The sequence below is a fragment of the Stegostoma tigrinum genome, chromosome 28 (genome assembly GCF_030684315.1).
Source record: "Stegostoma tigrinum isolate sSteTig4 chromosome 28, sSteTig4.hap1, whole genome shotgun sequence".
Lineage (NCBI taxonomy): Eukaryota > Metazoa > Chordata > Chondrichthyes > Orectolobiformes > Stegostomatidae > Stegostoma > Stegostoma tigrinum.
Genome location: NC_081381.1, coordinates 42,579,364 through 42,599,337, shown reverse-complemented (window position 1 = coordinate 42,599,337; position 19,974 = coordinate 42,579,364). Strand labels below are relative to the sequence as shown.

At 43.1% G+C, this 19,974-nt stretch overlaps 1 protein-coding gene across 1 annotated transcript in view; it reads left to right on the top strand.

Annotated features, from left to right (window-relative positions):
• nphp4 (nephronophthisis 4) overlaps nucleotides 1–19,974 on the top strand; it is a 396,691-nt gene that overhangs the window by 236,563 nt on the left and 140,154 nt on the right. Inside the window, 2 exon segments of the mRNA XM_059655664.1 lie at nucleotides 11,826–12,011; nucleotides 17,487–17,623. Coding sequence (XP_059511647.1) covers nucleotides 11,826–12,011; nucleotides 17,487–17,623 — 323 coding nt within the window.

Sequence of the window (19,974 nt, the reverse complement as noted above, 5' to 3'; positions counted from 1 at the left end):
CTCTAAGTGCAGCCTCGTCAATACCCTGAACAGTTATAACAAGGCTTCAACTCCCTTACAATAAAGACTGAAATTCCATTACCTTATTAATTACTTGCTGTACCTGTATGCTATATTTTGTGTTGCATGCACAATAATACCCAGGTCCCACTGCACATTTTTGGAGTCTCTGTCCATTTGTACTATAGTCTGCCTTCAATTCTACCTACCAAAGTGCGTGATCTCAAACTCTCCTACCATAAACACAATTTGTCAAGTTTTCTGCCCACTCACTCAACCCATATATATATCCTGTGCAGATTCCGTTATGTCCCCTCACAATGTGTTGTCTCACCTATTTTTGTATAGTCATCAATTTTAGATACTTTACACTCTGCCTCCAACTCCAAGATGTTTATCTCGATAGTAAATAATTGAGGCCCCAGGACTGATCCTTGTGCACTCATTAGTTATGTATTTATAGCCTGAAAAATGGATTCATTAATTCCATTTCGCTGAGCATTATGAAATAGCTGCTTAATTGTTTTGCTTTCCATGTTAAGCTTGCCTGTCTGATTTGTCCTTTCAATGTGCAATTTGAAATCACCCCTGAGAATTGTAGCACATTTCTTAGATATCTCTATTATTTTCTGATTTGGATTTTGTACCACAGTGAGGCAACTCTGTAGACAATTCTTGCATGTGACTTCTTCCCTTGCTATTCCTTATTTCCATCGAAATTGATTCCATATCACAACTTTTGCATCTGCATCACTACTCACAGCACGCATGTACCTTTCTTGATTAACATGTTTCTTTTAGCTCAGTTCCATTTCATTTCTGCCTATTCTTCCAAAACATTGTGTAACCTTGAATATTCAGAGTCCCAGTCACCCTGCAACCACATCTCTATTGTGGCCACCAAGTCATTTTCATTTCTTTCTATCTGTGCTGTCACTTTACCTAGTACAAGTGCTATTGTCATGAACTGTTGCACAGTAAATGAGGAGTCACCACATTGTAAGATCATCTGTTGGAATGTTCTCTGATGCTTGGAAATCAGATACACAGAAGCAGACTGCAATTTCCATCTCATAAGTTTGATTTGCACTGCAAGCCTGCCATTATAAGGGAATATTGATGTGTCAGAATTGGTCATGTTTGATCTTTGATATAGTCACGAAAAATGGCTCATCCACTTATACAGTCCCTCTTCCGCACCTACACAGGCCCCAAACCCCACCTCTTCCTCCGGTACATTGATGACTGTATCGGCGCCGCCTCTTGCTCCCCAGAGGAGCTCGAACAGTTCGTCCACTTCACCAACACCTTCCACCCCAACCTTCAGTTCACCTGGGCCATCTCCAGCACATCCCTCACCTTCCTGGACCTCTCAGTCTCCATCTCAGGCAACCAGCTTGTAACTGATGTCCATTTCAAGCCCACCGACTCCCACAGCTACCTAGAATACACCTCCTCCCACCCACCCTCCTGCAAAAATTCCATCCCTATTCCCAATTCCTCCGCCTCCGCCGCATCTGCTCCCACGATAAGACATTCCACTCCCGCACATCCCAGATGTCCAAGTTCTTTAAGGACTGCAACTTTCCCTCCATGGTGATCGAGAACGCCCTTGACCGCGTCTCCCGCATTTCCCGCGACACATCCCTCACACCCCGCCCCCGCCACAACCGCCCCAAGAGGATCCCCCTCGTTCTCACACACCACCCCACCAACCTCCGGATACAACGCATTATCCTCCGACACTTCCGCCATTTACAATCCGACCCCACCACCCAAGACAATTTTCCATCCCCTCCCCTGTCTGCTTTCCGGAGAGACCACTCTCTCCGTGACTCCCTTGTTCGCTCCACACTGCCCTCCAACCCCACCACACCCGGCACCTTCCCCTGCAACCGCAGGAAATGCTACACTTGTCCCCACACCTCCTCCCTCACCCCCATCCCAGGCCCCAAGATGACATTCCACATTAAGCAGAGGTTCACCTGCACATCTGCCAATGTGGTATACTGCATCCACTGTACCCGGTGCGGCTACCTCTACATTGGGGAAACCAAGCGGAGGCTTGGGGACCGCTTTGCAGAACACCTCCGCTCAGTTTGCAACAAACAACTGCACCTCCCAGTCGCAAACCATTTCCACTCCCCCTCCCATTCTCTAGATGACATGTCCATCATGGGCCTCCTGCAGTGCCACAATGATGCCACCCGAAGGTTGCAGGAACAGCAACTCATATTCCGCCTGGGAACCCTGCAGCCATATGGTATCAATGTGGACTTCACCAGTTTCAAAATCTCCCCTTCCCCTACTGCATCCCCAAACCAGCCTAGTTCATCCCCTCCCCCCACTGCACCACACAACCAGCCCAGCTCTTCCCCCCCACCCACTGCATCCCAAAACCAGTCCAACCTGTCTCTGCCTCCCTAACCGGTTCTTCCTCTCACCCATCCCTTCCTCCCACCCCAAGCCGCACCCCCAGCTACCTACTAACCTCATCCCGCCTCCTTGACCTGTCCGTCTTCCCTGGACTGACCTATCCCCTCCCTACCTCCCCACCTACACTCTCTCCACCTATCTTCTTTACTCTCCATCTTCGGTCCGCCTCTCCCTCTCTCCCTATTTATTCCAGTTCCCTCCCCCCATCCCCCTCTCTGATGAAGGGTCTAGGCCCGAAACGTCAGCTTTTGTGCTCCTGAGATGCTGCTTGGCCTGCTGTGTTCATCCAGCCTCACATTTTGTTGTCTTGGAATCTCCAGCATCTGCAGTTCCCATTATCTCTCATCCACTTATCTACCTTTTTAGATTTAAAATCCAGGAAGCCAAAAATTCTTTGATCTTTCAATGCAGAGCTCTTAGTTATTAACATATTGCTTTGATCTCAACTTTGGTCAGTATTTGTGTATCATAATTTGGTGCCATATCTGAGGTGACATGACCATCATTACAGTAATGGAATGAGTTGGCCTGTACTTATTAAAACGATGCAGCTGCTAATGCCATCAAACAGAATGCTGTTTTGGTGCCCTTTGTGCCTTCCTTGAGTTGTTCTCACATTGTAATTCAAAGTGAATACGTGCTGCTTGGCCTGCTGTGTTCATCCAGCTCCATACTTTATCTTGAATACCATAGATATTCTCCCACTGAATAAATTTCAGTATCTCAGTATTATCTTGCTACTGCCAATGAACATTGCAATACTGTCCCTTCTGTATGCATGTGTTTGTATTTCCACATCTAATGTGTTTAATAGTATTGTTATGATTAAAAAGAAAGGATTGCATTCATGCAGTGTCTTTCATGACACAGGGATATTTCCAAAATGCCCTTGACCGTGTCTCCAGCATTTCCCGCAACTCAACCCTCACACCCTCTCCATGCAATAACAACCAAAGCAGAATCCTCTCATCGTCACGTACCACCCCACCAACCTCCAGATCCAACACATCGTCCTCCGACACTTCTGCCATTTGCAATCCGATCCCACCACCAAAGACATTTTTCCCTCCCCACCCTTATCTGCTTTCCGGAGGGACCACTCCCTCCAGGACTCTCTTGTCCGCTCCACACTCCCCTCCAGCCCCACCACCCTCAGCACTTTTCCCTGCAACCACAGGATGTGCTACACCTGCCCTACACTTCCCCCCTCACCCCCATCCCAGGCCCCAAGAAGACTTCCCACATCAAGCAGATGTTCACCTGCACGTCTGCTAATGTGGTATACTGTATCCTCTGTTCCCATTGTGGCCTGCTCTACATCGGTGAAACCAAGCGGAAGCTTGGGGGACTGCTTTGCAGAACACCTATGTTTCGTTTGCACTGAACAACTGCACCTCCCAGTCGCGAACCATTTCAACTCCCCCCTCCCACTCCTCAGACGACATGTTCATCCTGGGCCTCCTGCAGTGCCACAACGATGCCACCCGAAGGTTGCAGGAACAGCAACTCATATTCCGCTTGGGAACCCTGCAGCCCAATGGCATCAATGTGGATTTAACAAGCTTCAAAATCTCCCCTCCCCCACCGCATCCCAAAACCAGCCCTGCTCGTTCCTGCCTCCCTAACCTGTCCTTCCTCCCACCTATCCCCTCCTCCCACCTCAAGCCCCACCCCCATCTACCTGTCTTTCCTTCCTGGACTGACCTATCTCCCCCCTAACTCCCCACCTACACTCACCTTTACTGGCTCCCTCCATGCCTCTTTGACCTGTCTGTCTCCTCTCCACTTATCTTCTCCTCTCCACTTATCTTCTCCTCTCCACTTATCTTCTCCTCTCCACTTATCTTCTCCTCTATCCATCTTCTCTCCGCCTCCCCCTCGCCCCCTAGTTATTTCAGAACCTTCTTCCCCTCTCCCATTTCTGAGAAGGGTCTAGGCCCGAAACGTCAGATTTCCTACTCCTCTGATGCTGCTTGGCCTGCTGTGTTCATCCAGTTCTACACCTTTTTATCTCTACACCCAATAAAGTCTTTTCAAACTGTAATGTGCAGATGCCGGTATTGGACTGGGGTGGACAAAGTCAGAAGGCTCATGACATCAAATTATATTCCGTCAGGTTTATTTAAAATCACAAGCTTTGAGAACGGCTATTTTAAATAAACTAGAGGGCGTATTGGAATTAAGATGTAGATCAGTCAAGATCCAAATGAATTGCTGAGAAAGGCATAAGGAGCTGAATGAACGTCCCCTGTTCCCATGTTCCTGTGCAGCACTTCATCAGGAATGCACAGAGGTGTTGTCCTTGATTTTATGCTCGCGTCTATGAGTCCAAACAGAAATATTGATCTAACTGCCTTTTAAGCCACTTTAGTTTTTGTTGGGTATATTTACAATGTTCAGCATTTGCCCTATGAGTTTTACCATGCCTGTGTTGTTGTCAGATTTACATCTTATGAGATTTGTTCACTTTTGGCTCTGGCTGTGAATTTTCACAGAGCTGTTTCGAATCCTGTCATTGCCACTTCACTAGAAGTGCACTGAAAACTGTTAATGCAGGTAGACAAGGTCACTTCCATGCAACCGGCAACGTCATGGAGGTGAACTGGGAAAAAGCTGTGAAGAAGCCTTGGCCGAAGCTTTTTGTATGTTTACGGGAGGCCTATCTTTGAGAGTCATACATCATTAGGCAGTGCAGAGAATATAAATTATAACTCAATCTAAATGGCAATACTTGTAGATAAGACTAGGCTGGAGGCTGCCTTAGCTGTTGTTGAACCCCTCTCCACTTTACAAATGCACATATATATTACATTTTAACAAATTCTGCCTCCATCCCTGATTAATGCCATAACCAGTGTTTGTCAGCAACAAAATAATAGATCAAAAAATTGATTCTTGCCAGAGGACACGACAAAAGTGACTTTAACAATTTAATCACTGTTTTGTATTTATGCATTCCCATAGAGAAATGCAACACAACACTTTGAGAGGCCATATGAACACATGGAAAGCATAATTAATTGGAAACTAATCATTTCATTGGGCCTGATACCCCAAAGGACAGAGGAGACCTGACGGTAATGTAAAGCAATAACAATAGGCCTTCATTATTATGGAGATATTCAGCAATGATCACGTAATTCTTTACAGATTTATGCAGTGGATCTGTTGTACTCATTAGAAAAAAAAGTAATGTAGATAAGACCAGCAAGGAATAGAACAAGAAACTGGTTCTGCTTGCTTAAGGCTACACAGATATAAAGAATACTAATCGGGTAAGCTCATTAATTCCAAGTGCTACTGTTCTTCTCCTTCTAAACTTGAATACTTCAAGCTGAAATGCTCTTTTGTTTAATGCCCTGCTTATCATTTCCAGGTTGGTTTCTTACATGGGAAATCATCAACCAGTGCTCTCATATTACCTGTACTGATTTTATAGCAGAGTTGGCCATAATATCTTATTGTTATGTGTCAGCATTCAATTCAGTGCAAAGTTTGTTCTGGAAATTTCCAAACTCGTTGCATTCCATGTTTTTAAAATTATAGATGGGACATGCTTCTGGACAGGACATGGCACCCTGGCTGAGTTTAACACACAGTGCAGACCAGGAATTGATCTTGGCATCAAACTGAGACATTTGTTCAAGGCTTGGCTATTAGCTGCTGGGACACTTGGATTCTGTCTGGGTTGCAGTCGTGAAGATTTTGGCAACATGGCTTTAACGGTGTTGGCAGAAGAATTAGAGTTAGTTACATGCTCATGCTAAGAGATTAAGCATCAACAAGGCTTAGAGGAAGAACAAAATGGCTCTTTGGTATGAACCATGCAGACATTTTTCTCCCTACCTTCAAAACGAGAGAACCATTTAAACATGGAAAATCTGAGATAATGTGAGCAATCCCACAGCAGGTCCCTAATTGAAACACAAAAAATTTACAGAATTTGCTGACTTTTGGTATGTTGGAAAACATACATGGATCAACTTTGCTTCTCATTTAGTTACAATGATTTCTAATGTATGAAATTGTATACAGAACTCACTTTAAAATAAAAGTTCTTGGACATTAGCAATTTATGATCCACCTCTTTTCCTACATTTTTCAGCAGAAAAATTTAGTTTAACATTTGACAGTTAAAATGGAATCTGAATTCAATTTTTTAAAAACCACATATCTTTAATATATTCTGAGCAAAATTGCATATTTTGTCATTTTATGTTTATTTTGTGACAGAAGACTATTATGAATCAGACATTAGATTTTTAACATTGAGAAAAGTTTGTGATTAAAATCTGTATGGCCTGAATTTCAGACAGTAAACAGATTCCTAAATTGATGGTCTTCTTAGAAATTGCATTTTAATCAAACAATCATTGCCTCATAAACTAAAGTTCCAAAATCAATTTTATTATTTTGTTTTTCACTATTACATACTTGTATCATAAATTTACCTCATATCACAAATTATACTGTCCTGTGAGACCTGCTTTACTTCATGATTGCATTGTTTATTAATACATTCATCATTCATTATGATTGATCTATAGCTCATTTGTAACCTTAGGAAATTAGTTTGCAAACATAGAAGTGTATCCAGTCAAAAATAGTTTTTTTTTAATTTAAAAATTTAAATGCAGGGAACCATAAAGCATGACGATTTCATGACTAATTCATTCTGATGAACAAACTCAGTTTTGGATTTTGTTTTCTATCGAGTTTTGAGAAGATTTGTAGCTCAGGTTGAGTTTCTGGATGTGAGTTTGCTCGCTGATCTGGAAGGTTAGTTTTCAGACGTTTTGTCACCATTCTAGGTAACATCATCAGTGAGCCTCTGATGAAGCGCTGGTGTTATGTCCCACTTTCTATTTGTCTGTTTAGGTTTCCTTGGGTTGGTGATGTCATTTCCTGTTCTTTTTCTCAGGGGATGGTAGATTGGCTCCAAATCAATGTGTTTGTTGATGGAGTTCCGGTTGGAATGCCATGCTTCTAGGAATTCTCGTGCGTGCCTCTGTTTGGCTTGTCCAAGGATGGATGTGTTGTCCCAATCAAAGTGGTGTCCTTCCTCATCTGTATGTAAGGATACGAGTGATAGTGGGTCATGTCGTTTTGTGGCTAGTTGATGTTCATAATTCTGGTGGCTAGCTTTCTGCCTGTTTGTCCAGTGTAGTGCTTGTCACAGTTCTTGTAAGGTATTGCGTAGATGACGTTTGTTTTGCTTGTTGTCTGTATAGGGTCTTTTAAGTTCATTAGCTGCTGTTTTAGTGTGTTGGTGGGTTTGTGGGCTACCCTGATGCCAAGAGGTCTGAGTAGTCTGGCAGTCATTTTGGATAATAAAATGTGAGGCTGGATGAACACAGCAGGCCAAGCAGCATCTCAGGAGCACAAAAGCTGACGTTTCGGGCCTAGACCCTTCATCAGAGAGGGGGATGGGGGGAGGGAACTGGAATAAATAGGGAGAGAGGGGGAGGCGGACCGAAGATGGAGAGTAAAGAAGATAGGTGGAGAGGGTGTAGGTGGGGAGGTAGGGAGGGGATAGGTCAGTCCAGGGAAGACGGACAGGTCAAGGAGGTGGGATGAGGTTAGTAGGTAGCTGGGGGTGCGGCTTGGGGTGGGAGGAAGGGATGGGTGAGAGGAAGAACCGGTTAGGGAGGCAGAGACAGGTTGGACTGGTTTTGGGATGCAGTGGGTGGGGGGGAAGAGCTGGGCTGGTTGTGTGGTGCAGTGGGGGGAGGGGATGAACTGGGCTGGTTGAGGGATGCAGTGGGGGAAGGGGAGATTTTGAAACTGGTGAAGTCCACATTGATACCATATGGCTGCAGGGTTCCCAGGCGGAATATGAGTTGCTGTTCCTGCAACCTTCGGGTGGCATCATTGTGGCAGTGCAGGAGGCCCATGATGGACATGTCATCAAGAGAATGGGAGGGGGAGTGGAAATGGTTTGCGACTGGGAGGTGCAGTTGTTTGTTGCGAACTGAGCGGAGGTGTTCTGCAAAGCGGTCCCCAAGCCTCCGCTTGGTTTCCCCAATGTAGAGAAAGCCGCACCGGGTACAGTGTCTTTGATGTAGGGGAGAGTGGTTATGGATTCTGAGCCCGTTTTGTCTGGTTGTTTGGGTTTGTTGCTGAGAACTCGGCGGACTGTGTTCATAGGGTACCCATTCTTTTTGAATACGCTGGATAGGTGATTTTCTTCTGCTTTTCATAGTTCCTCTGTGCTGCAGTGTGTGGTGGCTTGTTGGAATAATATTCTAATGCAGCTTCTTTGTGGGTGTTGGGATGGTTGCACCTGTAGTTCAGTATTTGGTCCGTATGTGTTTGTTTTCTATGCTGTGCAATTCATGTCGCTTAGCTATGCCACCCAATGGGATAGCTGCACCCATACTATTGTTGTTGTGGTGAATGTGCCATTTCTTATCATTTTAGATGTGTGGAAAGAAAAAGCACTGAATTATTAGCATGATAAAGAATGTTTGGTCTTTAACATGTTATCCACCCACTATTTTCAGAAACAAATTGTAAACCTCTTATGATGTGCTTTCATCAGGCTGCAACCATTGACTGCTCAGCTGTGGTTCAGTGACCAGCAGTTATTAAATGTACACATTTACCTTGGGTATAAGCTACATAATCTTAATTCCTGATTATAACTTATTCCTTCTGCTGTTCGCAGGATATGAGCACCATTGGCAAGGTTATCATTCGTTGATATCCCAGTTGCCCTTGAGAGCAGTTAAGTGTTAACCACCTTGTTGTGGGTCTGGAAGTGACATGAAGGCCAGACCAGGTTAGGATGACCCCTTTCCATCCCTCAAAGACAGTAGTGAACCAAATGGGTTTTTATAGTTTCATGGTCAGGTCTGAGATCCCAGAAATCCATTATTCTGTTCAAACTGAGCTCCTACTTGATTGACTGCTTAAATATCTGATCTCTGCTATCAATTTTACAAAGTCAGCAGTCATGCGACACCAGGTTATAGACCAACAGGTTTATTTGAAATCACAAGCTTTCGGAGCGCAAGCCCCATTGTCAGGTGCTCATGATTTCAAATAGTCCTGTTGGACTATGACCTGGTGTTGTATGACTTCTGACTTTGTCCAACCCAGTTCAACGCCAGCACATCATCAATTTTACAGTGTTTATTTCTACAAGGTTTGATGTTTCAAGTGATTTGCATTTTCATTTATTGAAGTTTTAAAGATGATTGACTTTTTTGGCTATAGAGATGTTTTTAACATGGTCGATAATTATAATTTCAGTTTCCATCCAATTGCCTCAATAGAGTTCATTGATTCTGTAACGAATAAAGTGAATGAATGGGTATGAGGAGTCTAGGGGAATGAGTGGAGGGGCAGACCCCAGCATGGGATCATTAGGGGGGATGTTTTGAATTCTCCTTTCAAAAGATTCCCTCATGCACACCATGGTACATAATATCTCTGAGGTGCTGTTAGTGGTGACCATTTAAACAACTGGCCTAGCTATGTGCAAATTGCAGAGGATTAGGCCACTCCAATCTCTGCAATGGTCACGTTGGAAGTGTCAGATGTTGGCTTGTGACCTGAAACAGCCTGCATGCTTAAAATGTGCTCCTGAGAATTGGAACAGGCTCCGGAATTCTGACATTAGGACTTTTCCAAAATTTTTAAAGGGCTTTGATTCATCCTGACTTGGCACAAATCCAAGGCCAAGATCTCTTTCAAAATTGCTTTTGAACTGGCCTTCTGAAAATGCTCATGATTGATAAGCTGATGTCTGACTCCTTCCCCTGAGAAGTGGTGAGGGAACCTTGCTTTGAGTGCATACTGAAGTCATCCTGAGAATCTCTAAGCAACATGTTTCAAGTAATGAAGAACTCTCCTATGTTCGGCTCATGCACAGTATCAGTTTTATATGCCAATGTACTGCATCCACTGAGCTGCCTGTTTTAATATTCACACCTTAAGTCTTTTGAGAAAAGGGGCATTCGACCAAAACATTTAGCAGACCCGTTGAGAAGTGCCATTCTCATTGAAATTTCTCAGAATATTGATTTACATTATGGAATAAAGACTCCAAGCTGTCATAACTGGGCTGTGAGACTGGAGGACAACAAAATGTGAGGCTGGATGAACACAGCACGCCAAGCATCTCAGGAGCACAAAAGCTGACGTGTCGGGCCTAGACCCTTCATCAGAGAGGGGGATGGGGTGAGGGTTCTGGAATAAATAGGGAGAGAGGGGGAGGCGGACCGAAGATGGAGAGAAAAGAAGATAGGTGGAGAGAGTATAGGTGGGATGGTAGGGAGGGGATAGGTCAGTCCAGGGAAGACGGACAGGTCAAGGAGGTGGGATGAGGTTAGTAGGTAGATGAGGGTGCGGCTTGGGGTGGGAGGAAGGGATGGGTGAGAGGAAGAACAGGTTAGGGAGGCGGAGACAGGTTGGACTGGTTTTGGGATGCAGTGGGTGGAGGGGAAGAGCTGGGCTGGTTGTGTGGTGCCGTGGGGGGAGGGGACGAACTGGGCTGGTTTAGGGAGACTGCATCTGCAGTTCCCATTATCTGTGAGACTGGAGGAATTCCTTTGCTCACTGTGATTAAAACGTGAAAACCACTACCAGAAGGCAGAGATGAAGTGAATAGATGTGTTTAAGAGTAGGTAGACCTACATATGTGATAAAGGAATTGGAGGCTAATCTGGCTTGAGCAGGCCTTTCTAGAACATAAACACTGATGTGAAACTATTGGGCTTGTTGCCTTTTTTCTGTGCTATACAATCTAAGTTATGCAATAATTATTCCAAATAAAAAAGCTTCATTAGCTGCCAAACTATTGTTGTGTAATTGCAATTTGATCTGATTGACGTTTTATCCCACTTGTCGAACACTCCACTGCCCATTAAAATTTCTGCTGTTGCATTCTAATGATTGGTGCATTGAATAATATGATACTCTGTGGGAGCCTTAAGGTCCATGTTCCAAGATTTGTAAAATGGTTAATCATAGAGCAGGCTGTGTTGTGAACAACTTTTATGTACCATTTAATAATTCATATGCGCAGGATCATCAAAGAGGAAAGTAAAGGTTGGAAATTGAAGAGCAGGATGTAGCAGTGAAGCACCTAATGTATACTCTATCTCAGATAAGGTGCTTTATTATTGTTGAATGGACAATTTTGTACTGAAACCAATGATCGTTGTTTTCAATATATGGAGAGTTGATGACTGCTTCTTCCAGTAAAGTGTTTTGATGTGATCTCTGCTTTCCGTCATACTTTTAGCAGAAAGACAAGTTGTTAAAGACCTTCCAAAAGTGGTGATGCTGCTGAGGAATGGTCTACTGTTAAAGGTGCTACGTAGACTCGTTATTAATGAAGTCCATATTGTGTTTCCTAAAGAAGCAAATTGTTTTGTTCACAGTTATCCTCTTCTACCTCTTCATTGGACAATGCGGCATACATGCAAACATTGCGTTGGGCTGCTTGGAATCCATTCTTGGGATCTAATGCTTCTGATGTAACGATATCACTTCATGGTGGACCTTCACCCAACCCAAGTAATTTGCTGGTTTATAAAACACCTTCCACTGACATGAGCTCGGAAGAGGTAGGTGAATCAAGATCAATAACGTAATCACTCATGCCGAGCAGGCTAGACAACCCAACCTGCCATATGTTAAAAGATTGGAGCTCTCGCCATCTCTAGGGGTAGCACTGTGCTTTTCTACTACTTCTTAACTTGCATTTATGTAGTGCCTTTCATGAGATAGGATGTTCCAAAGCATTTTGCACTGATGAATTAGCTTTGAACTGTAGCCATGTAATACAGGCCAATGCATATCAACAAAGATCGAGTGGGAGCAATGAATCCAGGGATATACAGGAACAAAAACGGAAATTGCTGGAGAAAGTTAGCAGTTCTGGCGGAATCTGTGGAGAGAAAGCAGGGATTTATCGTTTTGAGTTGGGTGAAAGAACAGTGTCCTGTTTTGGTTTCGCTTTTGTTTCAGATTTGTCGCACTCACAGCTCTTTGTTTTATTTCATAGCCATACAGCACAGAAACAGACCCTTTGGTCCAAATCATCCATGCCGACAAGTTTCCCAACTGAACTAGTCCCATTAGCCTGCATTTGGCCCAAATGCCTGTAAACCTTTCCTTTTCGTATACCTGATCAAATGTCTCTTAAATATTGTAACTGTACCTGCATCCACCACTTCCTCAGGCAGTTTATCCAACATGTGAACCACCCTCGGTCGGAAAAAGTGGTGCCTCAGGCCCCTTTTAAATCTTTCTCTTCTCACCCTAAAAAAAATGCCCCCTAGTTTTGACCTCCCCTACCCTAGGAAAAGACATTTGCTATTCACCCTATCTATACCCATGACAATTGTTTAAACCTTTATAAGGTCACTGCTCAACCTCCTATGTTCCAGTGAAAAATGCCCCAGCCTATTCATCTCTCTTCATAACTTAAACCCTCCGGCCCTGGTAAATCTTTACTCTGCCCTCTCCAATTTATAATATCCTTCCTCTGTAGGATTAGATAAAGAGAAAAAGGGAGGGTTATGGCAGATAATGAAGGCTGCAAAGCCCTAGAGGAGCATAGAATGTGCAAAGGGAGACTTGTAAAGGAAATAAGACAGCAAAAAAGGGGACATTAAAGAAAGATGACAGGTTAAATAATGGAAAATCTGGAGTTATCTTGCAAGTGCATTATGGGTAGAAGGATAATGGGGGAGAAAGTTGAAGTGTGTGGAGCCAGAGGATGTAGGTAGAATTTTAAATGAATGCTGTCAGTATTCACTAGTGATGTGGGAAAGAATTCAGGGAGAAGGACTCTGATAATTTTTTAAAAATTAGTTAGCAGGCATAAAACTAGATAAATCTCCTGAGTTGAATGAAATGTACCCCAAGGTGTTGAATAAGGCAGGGGAGGAAATTACAAGGGCACTGGTAACAATTTCAGTTCATCTCTGGCCATTGGGGAGGTGCCAGAGGGCAGCTAATGTGGTACCATGATTCAAGAAGGGAGCAAGGGATAAACTAGGAAACTGTGGACCTGTCAGTCTAGCCTTAGTGGTGTGCAAGCGTTTGGAAGCAGTTCTGAGGAACAGAATTAATTGGAAAGACTGGGACTAAGCAAGAACAATCGGCATGGGATAACGAAGTGTGGAGCTGGATGAACACAGCAGGCCAAGCAGCATCTTGGGAGCACAGGCGCTGCTTGGCCTGCTGTGTTCATCCAGCTCCACACTTTGTTATCTCAGATTCTCCTGCATCTACAGTTCTCATTATCTCTGATAACAATCGGCATGGTTTTGTTAAGGGAAGGTCATATCTGATTAATGTGGTTGAATTTTTAGAATAGTCTGCTTGGACTTCAGCAAGGCTTTTACTGAATCCCGCATGGCAGATTGATAGTGCAGGTAAGAGACCATGAAATCCAATGAAGGACTTTACCAAATATAAAAGTCCCCGTCAGTGACATCCATAGACATTGCCCTGCCCAAAACTCAAGTCACCTCTTAAAAAAAAATTCAGTCAGGCTCATTTATATGATCTGTCATGTATAAACCCACTGATCAGCTGAAAAAGTATTCAGCTCTTTCATGACAGGTTCTAATAATTTCCTGAACACAAATGTTAGGTCAGCTGATGTATATTTCATTGGTTTCCTTTTGCCATATTTCTTCATTACTGAAGTGACCTGCAATTTTCTGACCTAAAACAGTGTTTGCTGAAATGATAGAACTAGATGATTATGGCTCAGGTACCTACTGTGTTCACATCTGTGTCTTTTAAAACCAATTGGGTGGAAATTCTTTGGTTCTGGGGATTTGTCACTTTTCAGTGCCATTATTTTTACTATTCCTGTTTTCTTGCTTATGAGCTAATATTGTTGAGTTTATTTGTAATATCTAGCATGCTCTTGCATTTCTGTAAATACTGACACCAATTACTCGCATGATTGCCACTTTCCTATTTCATGAATGGCATCACTATTATTAGCTCTGAAAGAGCTCACATTGCTTCCCACTGACCTGTTTCTCTGAAAGAAATTGTCAAAGTTTTAGTTATGATTTTAATATCCCATGCCAGTTTTTTTTCATGTTCCATTTTGGTGCTCCATCTGTTTTGTCAGCCCTTAGTATTCTTTGTTTCCTTCTTTCTCCAAGATTTATGTTTTATTTTACAAATTGAGTGCTTTTTTTTTTAGATATTCCTGGTAAGCTGGACAATTTGAGACAGGTTAAGGGTGAGATCTCTAAGAAAAAGCTATTCACCCATAAATCCAATAAGATGTTTTGACAGAGCATGTCAAAACAGATTGTTGAGAATATAAAACTTGTTGCTACAGAATGGTGACTTTCTGTTGTAAGATTTGACTTACACAATTTTTTTTAAAGTACTTCACTCGGTCAGCATCTTATTCATGTCAGAAGCTGCTTTCAACTTTGCAGAAAACAAGGGTCTAGGCCTGAAATGTCAGCTTTCCTGCTCCTCTGATGCTGCTTGGCCTGCTGTGTTCATCCAGCTCTACACTTTGTTATCTCAGATTCTCCAGCATCTGCAGTTCCTACTATCTCTTCAACTTTGCAACTTTGTATGTTTTTGAAAGAACTTGGAGCATTGAGTCAGAATTTTCTAACTCAAGTTGTCCATGCAGTCTATAGTACCTGTGCTAGCTCTCTGCAAGAACAATTTTAACCTGTCTCACTCTTCTGTCTTTTCCACAGTTTTAATTCCCTTCAGTTGCTTACCAAATACTGGGGTACCTTAAGTTCATAGTTGTTACATCAGTTAGTTACTTAACAGACATATACGCCCATCCATACAAATCAAGCAATCTTTTTACAAATAATGAATGTTTTTAATCATGGCACAGTTTAAAAAAAATCTTCCCAATATCTTTCTTTTTCTCACCCTGTTAACACGGTGTTGGCACAATGCTTTTTGATCATCTTCATGTCATCCATCAACGTTTTGGGGGGTTTTGCAGCTCGATACCCTTTCCATTGATAACACTTATCTGACCACCAACACCAATCCCATTATTCCTGTACTCAACAGCTCCTGGAGTTGGACTTAAGATCAGGCCTTCTAGCTGAGAATTGGGTGAACTCCACCAGCTCCTGTAGGTTTAACTTCTTGCAACATCACTAGAACAGGCCATCATTACCTTATTGATGTAAGGTACTTTGTTGGCGGTAATGTGCTTTGGGATATCCTGAGGCCACAGGAAGTGTTATATATAAATGCAGGTCTGTCTTTTTATGTATCTTCCTATTAACACTGGACCTGGAAGTGTATCAGTCCTGGATGTAGATGTGGTATCGACTGACTCTGGGATAATGATTGGAAGTTATTTTATGATCACAGGTCAGGCCTGATAACTTTGGATGGAAAATAAAACCCTCTTAATTTTCTCTAGCGTTGTGCATGACCTCCACACTCAAAAGCCAATCTTTGTTTGTATTGGCCCAAGTATGTTCAATTTTCCAAACCAGTTGGAAAACATAAAGTTGCAATGAAACAAGGTGTGGAGCTGGTTGAACACAGCAGGCTAGGCAGCATTAGAGGAGCAGGAAAGCTAATGTTTCAGGTCTGGACCCTTCTTCAGAAATAGGGAAGGGGAAGGGGGCTGTGAAATAAATAGTGTTGGGGGGGCACGGTGATAGAAGGTGGATAGAGGAGCGGATAGGTGGAGAGAAGACAGACAGATCAAGGAGCCGGAGTGAAGCTAGTAAAGGTGAATGTAGGTAGGGAGTAGGGATGGAGGGTTGGCCAGTGAGAAGGGAGGGGCGGGTAGGTGGGAGGGAAGACGGACAGGTCAAGGATGCAGGGATGAGAGTGTGGGCTGGTCTTGGGATGAGTTCAGAGATTTTGAAGCTCGTAAAGTCCACATTGAGACCATTGGGTTGTAAGGTTCCAAGGTGCAATATGAGGTGCTGTTCCTCCAGTTTTTGGGTGGCATTGTTGTGACCCTGGAGGGGAGGCCCAGGATGGACATGTCATCCAAGGAGTGGAGGGGAGTGGCGGGGGGCATGGGTTGAAGTGGTTCATGATGGTGTTTTTTGTCGCGAACTGAGCGTAGTTGCTCCACAAAGCGGTCTCCGAGTCTCTGCTTGGTTTCCCTGATGTAGAGGAGGCCACATCAGGAACAGCGGATACGATATACCACATTAGCGGATATGCAGGTGAACATGTGTTTAATGTGGAAGGTTTTCTTGGAGCCTGGGATGGAGGTGAGGGGGGAGGTGTGGGGCAGTTGTAGCACCTCTTCCGGTTGCAGGGAAAAGTGGTGGGGCTAGTAGGGCATTTTTAACAGGCTTCCTGCGTATTTGTAAAGCTACATCTCCCAGGATCAATCTTGATGTGACCCCACTTTAATGTTTCAGAGGTGACCCCAGAGTGAAGGCTTGACAGATTGAAAGTTGTCGGGTTGGATTAGCCTTCATCAGTTGAGTGGGTTGGGCTGCAAGTTGGAAGACAAGTTTTAGAGAGCTATGAGGTGTTTAAACTGCAGAGTTGCTTTTCTTTGAAAAAATCCTTCTCATGGGCAATTTATTTATGGCAGCAATTAGGACTCACATGTCAGTCCATTGGCCAGGAAACAGTCATGAGACTTTAAACAGGTCTTTCACCTGTTAGCTAGCGCTTAGTCCAAACTTGCAGCAGCCATTGCTACCCTTGCAGTCTTGTGAACCAAAAATCTCATCTCACGGCCCACAATTTGTGCAGCTTTATGTAAAATAAAAATGCACCAGACCTTTTAACATGTGGACATTGCTGTGTGTTGTGCATATTTTTGTGTGATTAAAATTTTTTCAAACACCTTACTTGTGTAGGCAAGATTCAGGGTACCATTCAAGAAAATAAAGAACTGCGGATGCTGGAGATCTGAATCAAACAGCAACAGAAATTGCTGGAGAAACTCAGCAGGTCTGGCAGCATCTGTGGAGAGATGTTCTCTTGTTTCTCCAGCAATTGCAATTCTTGTTTGTTTCAGCCAGTGAATGGTTATGTCCAATAAAATTTCTTCCTCAATGAAAACTTTCAGAAAGCTATTCTTTTATTTTCAGGTAAAGCAGGTAGAATCAGGCACCATCAGCTTCCATTTCTCATGCCGTTTGGATAAGCATGCAGATAGCAGTGCCGAGCTGAGTGTTCCTACAAAATCAAGCCAAGCGCTTGGATTGCAAACTTCTTCATTCCGTAAGTTACATGCAAGCTGATGTAGAAGTGGTGGCATTGTGGTCATTTTGAATAAAGCACTAATTAGCAATTTTTGTTCATGTGGGTAATTGAAGTTTGCATTTTCCCAAACTGGGCATTCATTTGTTTGTACTGTATCAAAAAGTGGATTTCAAATCTCTTTTGCTAACTAGAAGTATACTAGGAGGGGAAAATGAAATATATTCATTTTATGTTTTAAAAAAGAAGTTCCAATTTGGGTAAAGTGGAGAGTTAATGAGTGTCATATCTACTCAAGTTAAATCCTTTCAAGAGGGTAAATCCATGAAAAATATTTGTCATACATTTTTTTCCTGAAGAAGGGTCCCAACCCGAAACATCAAGCTTTCCTCTTCCTCTGATGCTGCTTGGCCTGCTGTGTTCAACCAGCTTCACACCGTGTTATGCCATACATTCAAGATTTGATTGTATAATCCAGTATGACATTTCTGTATTGGGTATTGATAGAGTGCTGCACTGTCATGGGTCTGTTTTTTTTGGAATGGCACATTAACCAAAATCCCATTTTGCCTATTGTTATTAATAGAAGAGGTCTTGTGGTATTTTTGAAATGAGAATAGAGTGTTTTTCCACATTGATTCCTCTGCTAGCTTTATCAAAAAAGCTAACATGTGATTGAGTAATGGCCCTGTTATTTTCTTCAGTTAGTAATTTTCTCCACTGCCTTCCTGAAACACGCTAGTTTCCCTGGGCTAGCTTGCCTTTCCGGTTACAGTGGCCAAATGGATATACTTTGTCTGGATGTTAGGAAATTAATTGATAACATGCAGGGCATCAATAATGCTTTATCTCATCTTCATCCAATGTATTTTAAATAATAGGAAGAGGAATATTAAATAAATGATTCAACCTTAAAGTGGATAAACTTCTGGCCTGGAAGAGATGTCATAGGCATATTTAATAAATAATTTATAAAATGGTGGATGCATAATGTTATGCCTGTATTTAAGAAGGAGCCTGAAGAATTGGAGTCCATTATGAAGTCCTTATTAAATGAGAAGATTAATAATAGATCTAGAAACTAAAAGCACACTCCATAAATTGAACATGGATTTTAAGGCTTGTTTGAAGAGGTAGCAGAGAGAATAGACGAGGATAGATAGATTTAATAGATAAGAATAGATTTAATAAATCTAAATTCCAGTAAGGCCTTCAATAGGTCCCACATAATAGACTAATGAATATATTCAAAGCATATGGAGTCAGGGGACATGTTATAGAATGGATAGAAACCTGATGTAAAGCACAGAAATTAGAGTAGTGATTAAGTGTAGTTAGCCAGAGTGACAGAAGGCCAGAAATGGGTGCCATACAGATCAATACTGGGACGACTGCTGTTCCCAGCTTATGTTAGCAGTTTAGACTTTGGAATCGAAAATGTTGACTGAATTTTCACTCCGTGCCGGGGTGCAGAAGTTGATCTTGACTCTGTGAACCTGATTCAGGAGAAAATGAAGGATTTGGATGCTCTGATTTTCATTCTAGGGATGAGTTGGGTGGCAGGTAATAACGTGAATAAGGTCCATTGCCCCTGGAAACAGTGCAGTGGCAGTCTCGGGGAGTGCAGGGTGTGAAAGCAGTTTGTTGAAAAAGGCCTTCGCCCACCTCCCATCTATTTTACAAAAACCTGGAGTTCCCTCCTATCCCTTCAGCAAACCTTCTGTCATCTGTCGTCTCTCCTCACTGTCCTAATCAGCTAGCCCCTTATCTCGAGCTGTCTGCTCCACTCCCTCTCTCACAGCCCCTGACCTTTCTCTCCCACCTGATTGTTGAACTGTGCTGCTGTCCTATCCCTCCACCAGTTCTTGATCTTTCTGTCTTACCATTACATACCCCCAGGTTGCGACCTTTTGACTCTCTTTACCTCTGTACAGTTAGTCATCAATCTGCCCACTTGCTGGGATGGAAATGGGCTAAAAAATGATAGTGTCATTAAATTTGTTTTCCCGGGATTTCCGGGTTTCATTAACTTCAACACAACTGCACCGTGAACCTCTGAACATCGGGGTCTAAGGGTGGTAACTGTATAAATACGCGGATACAAAACCAATGTGCATTTTTCAATGATAATGGGAACTGCAGATGCTGGAGAATCCAAGATAACAAAGTGTGGAGCTGGATGAACACAGCAGGTCCAGCAGCATCTCAGGAGCACAAAAGCTGACGTTTAGAGCCTAGACCCTTCATCAGAGAGGGAGATGGGGAGAAGGTTCTGGAATAAATAGAGAGAGACGGGGAGGCGGACTGAAGATGGAGAGAAAAGAAGATAGGTGGGGAGGGGACAGGTCAGTCCAGGGAAGACGGACAGGTTGAAGA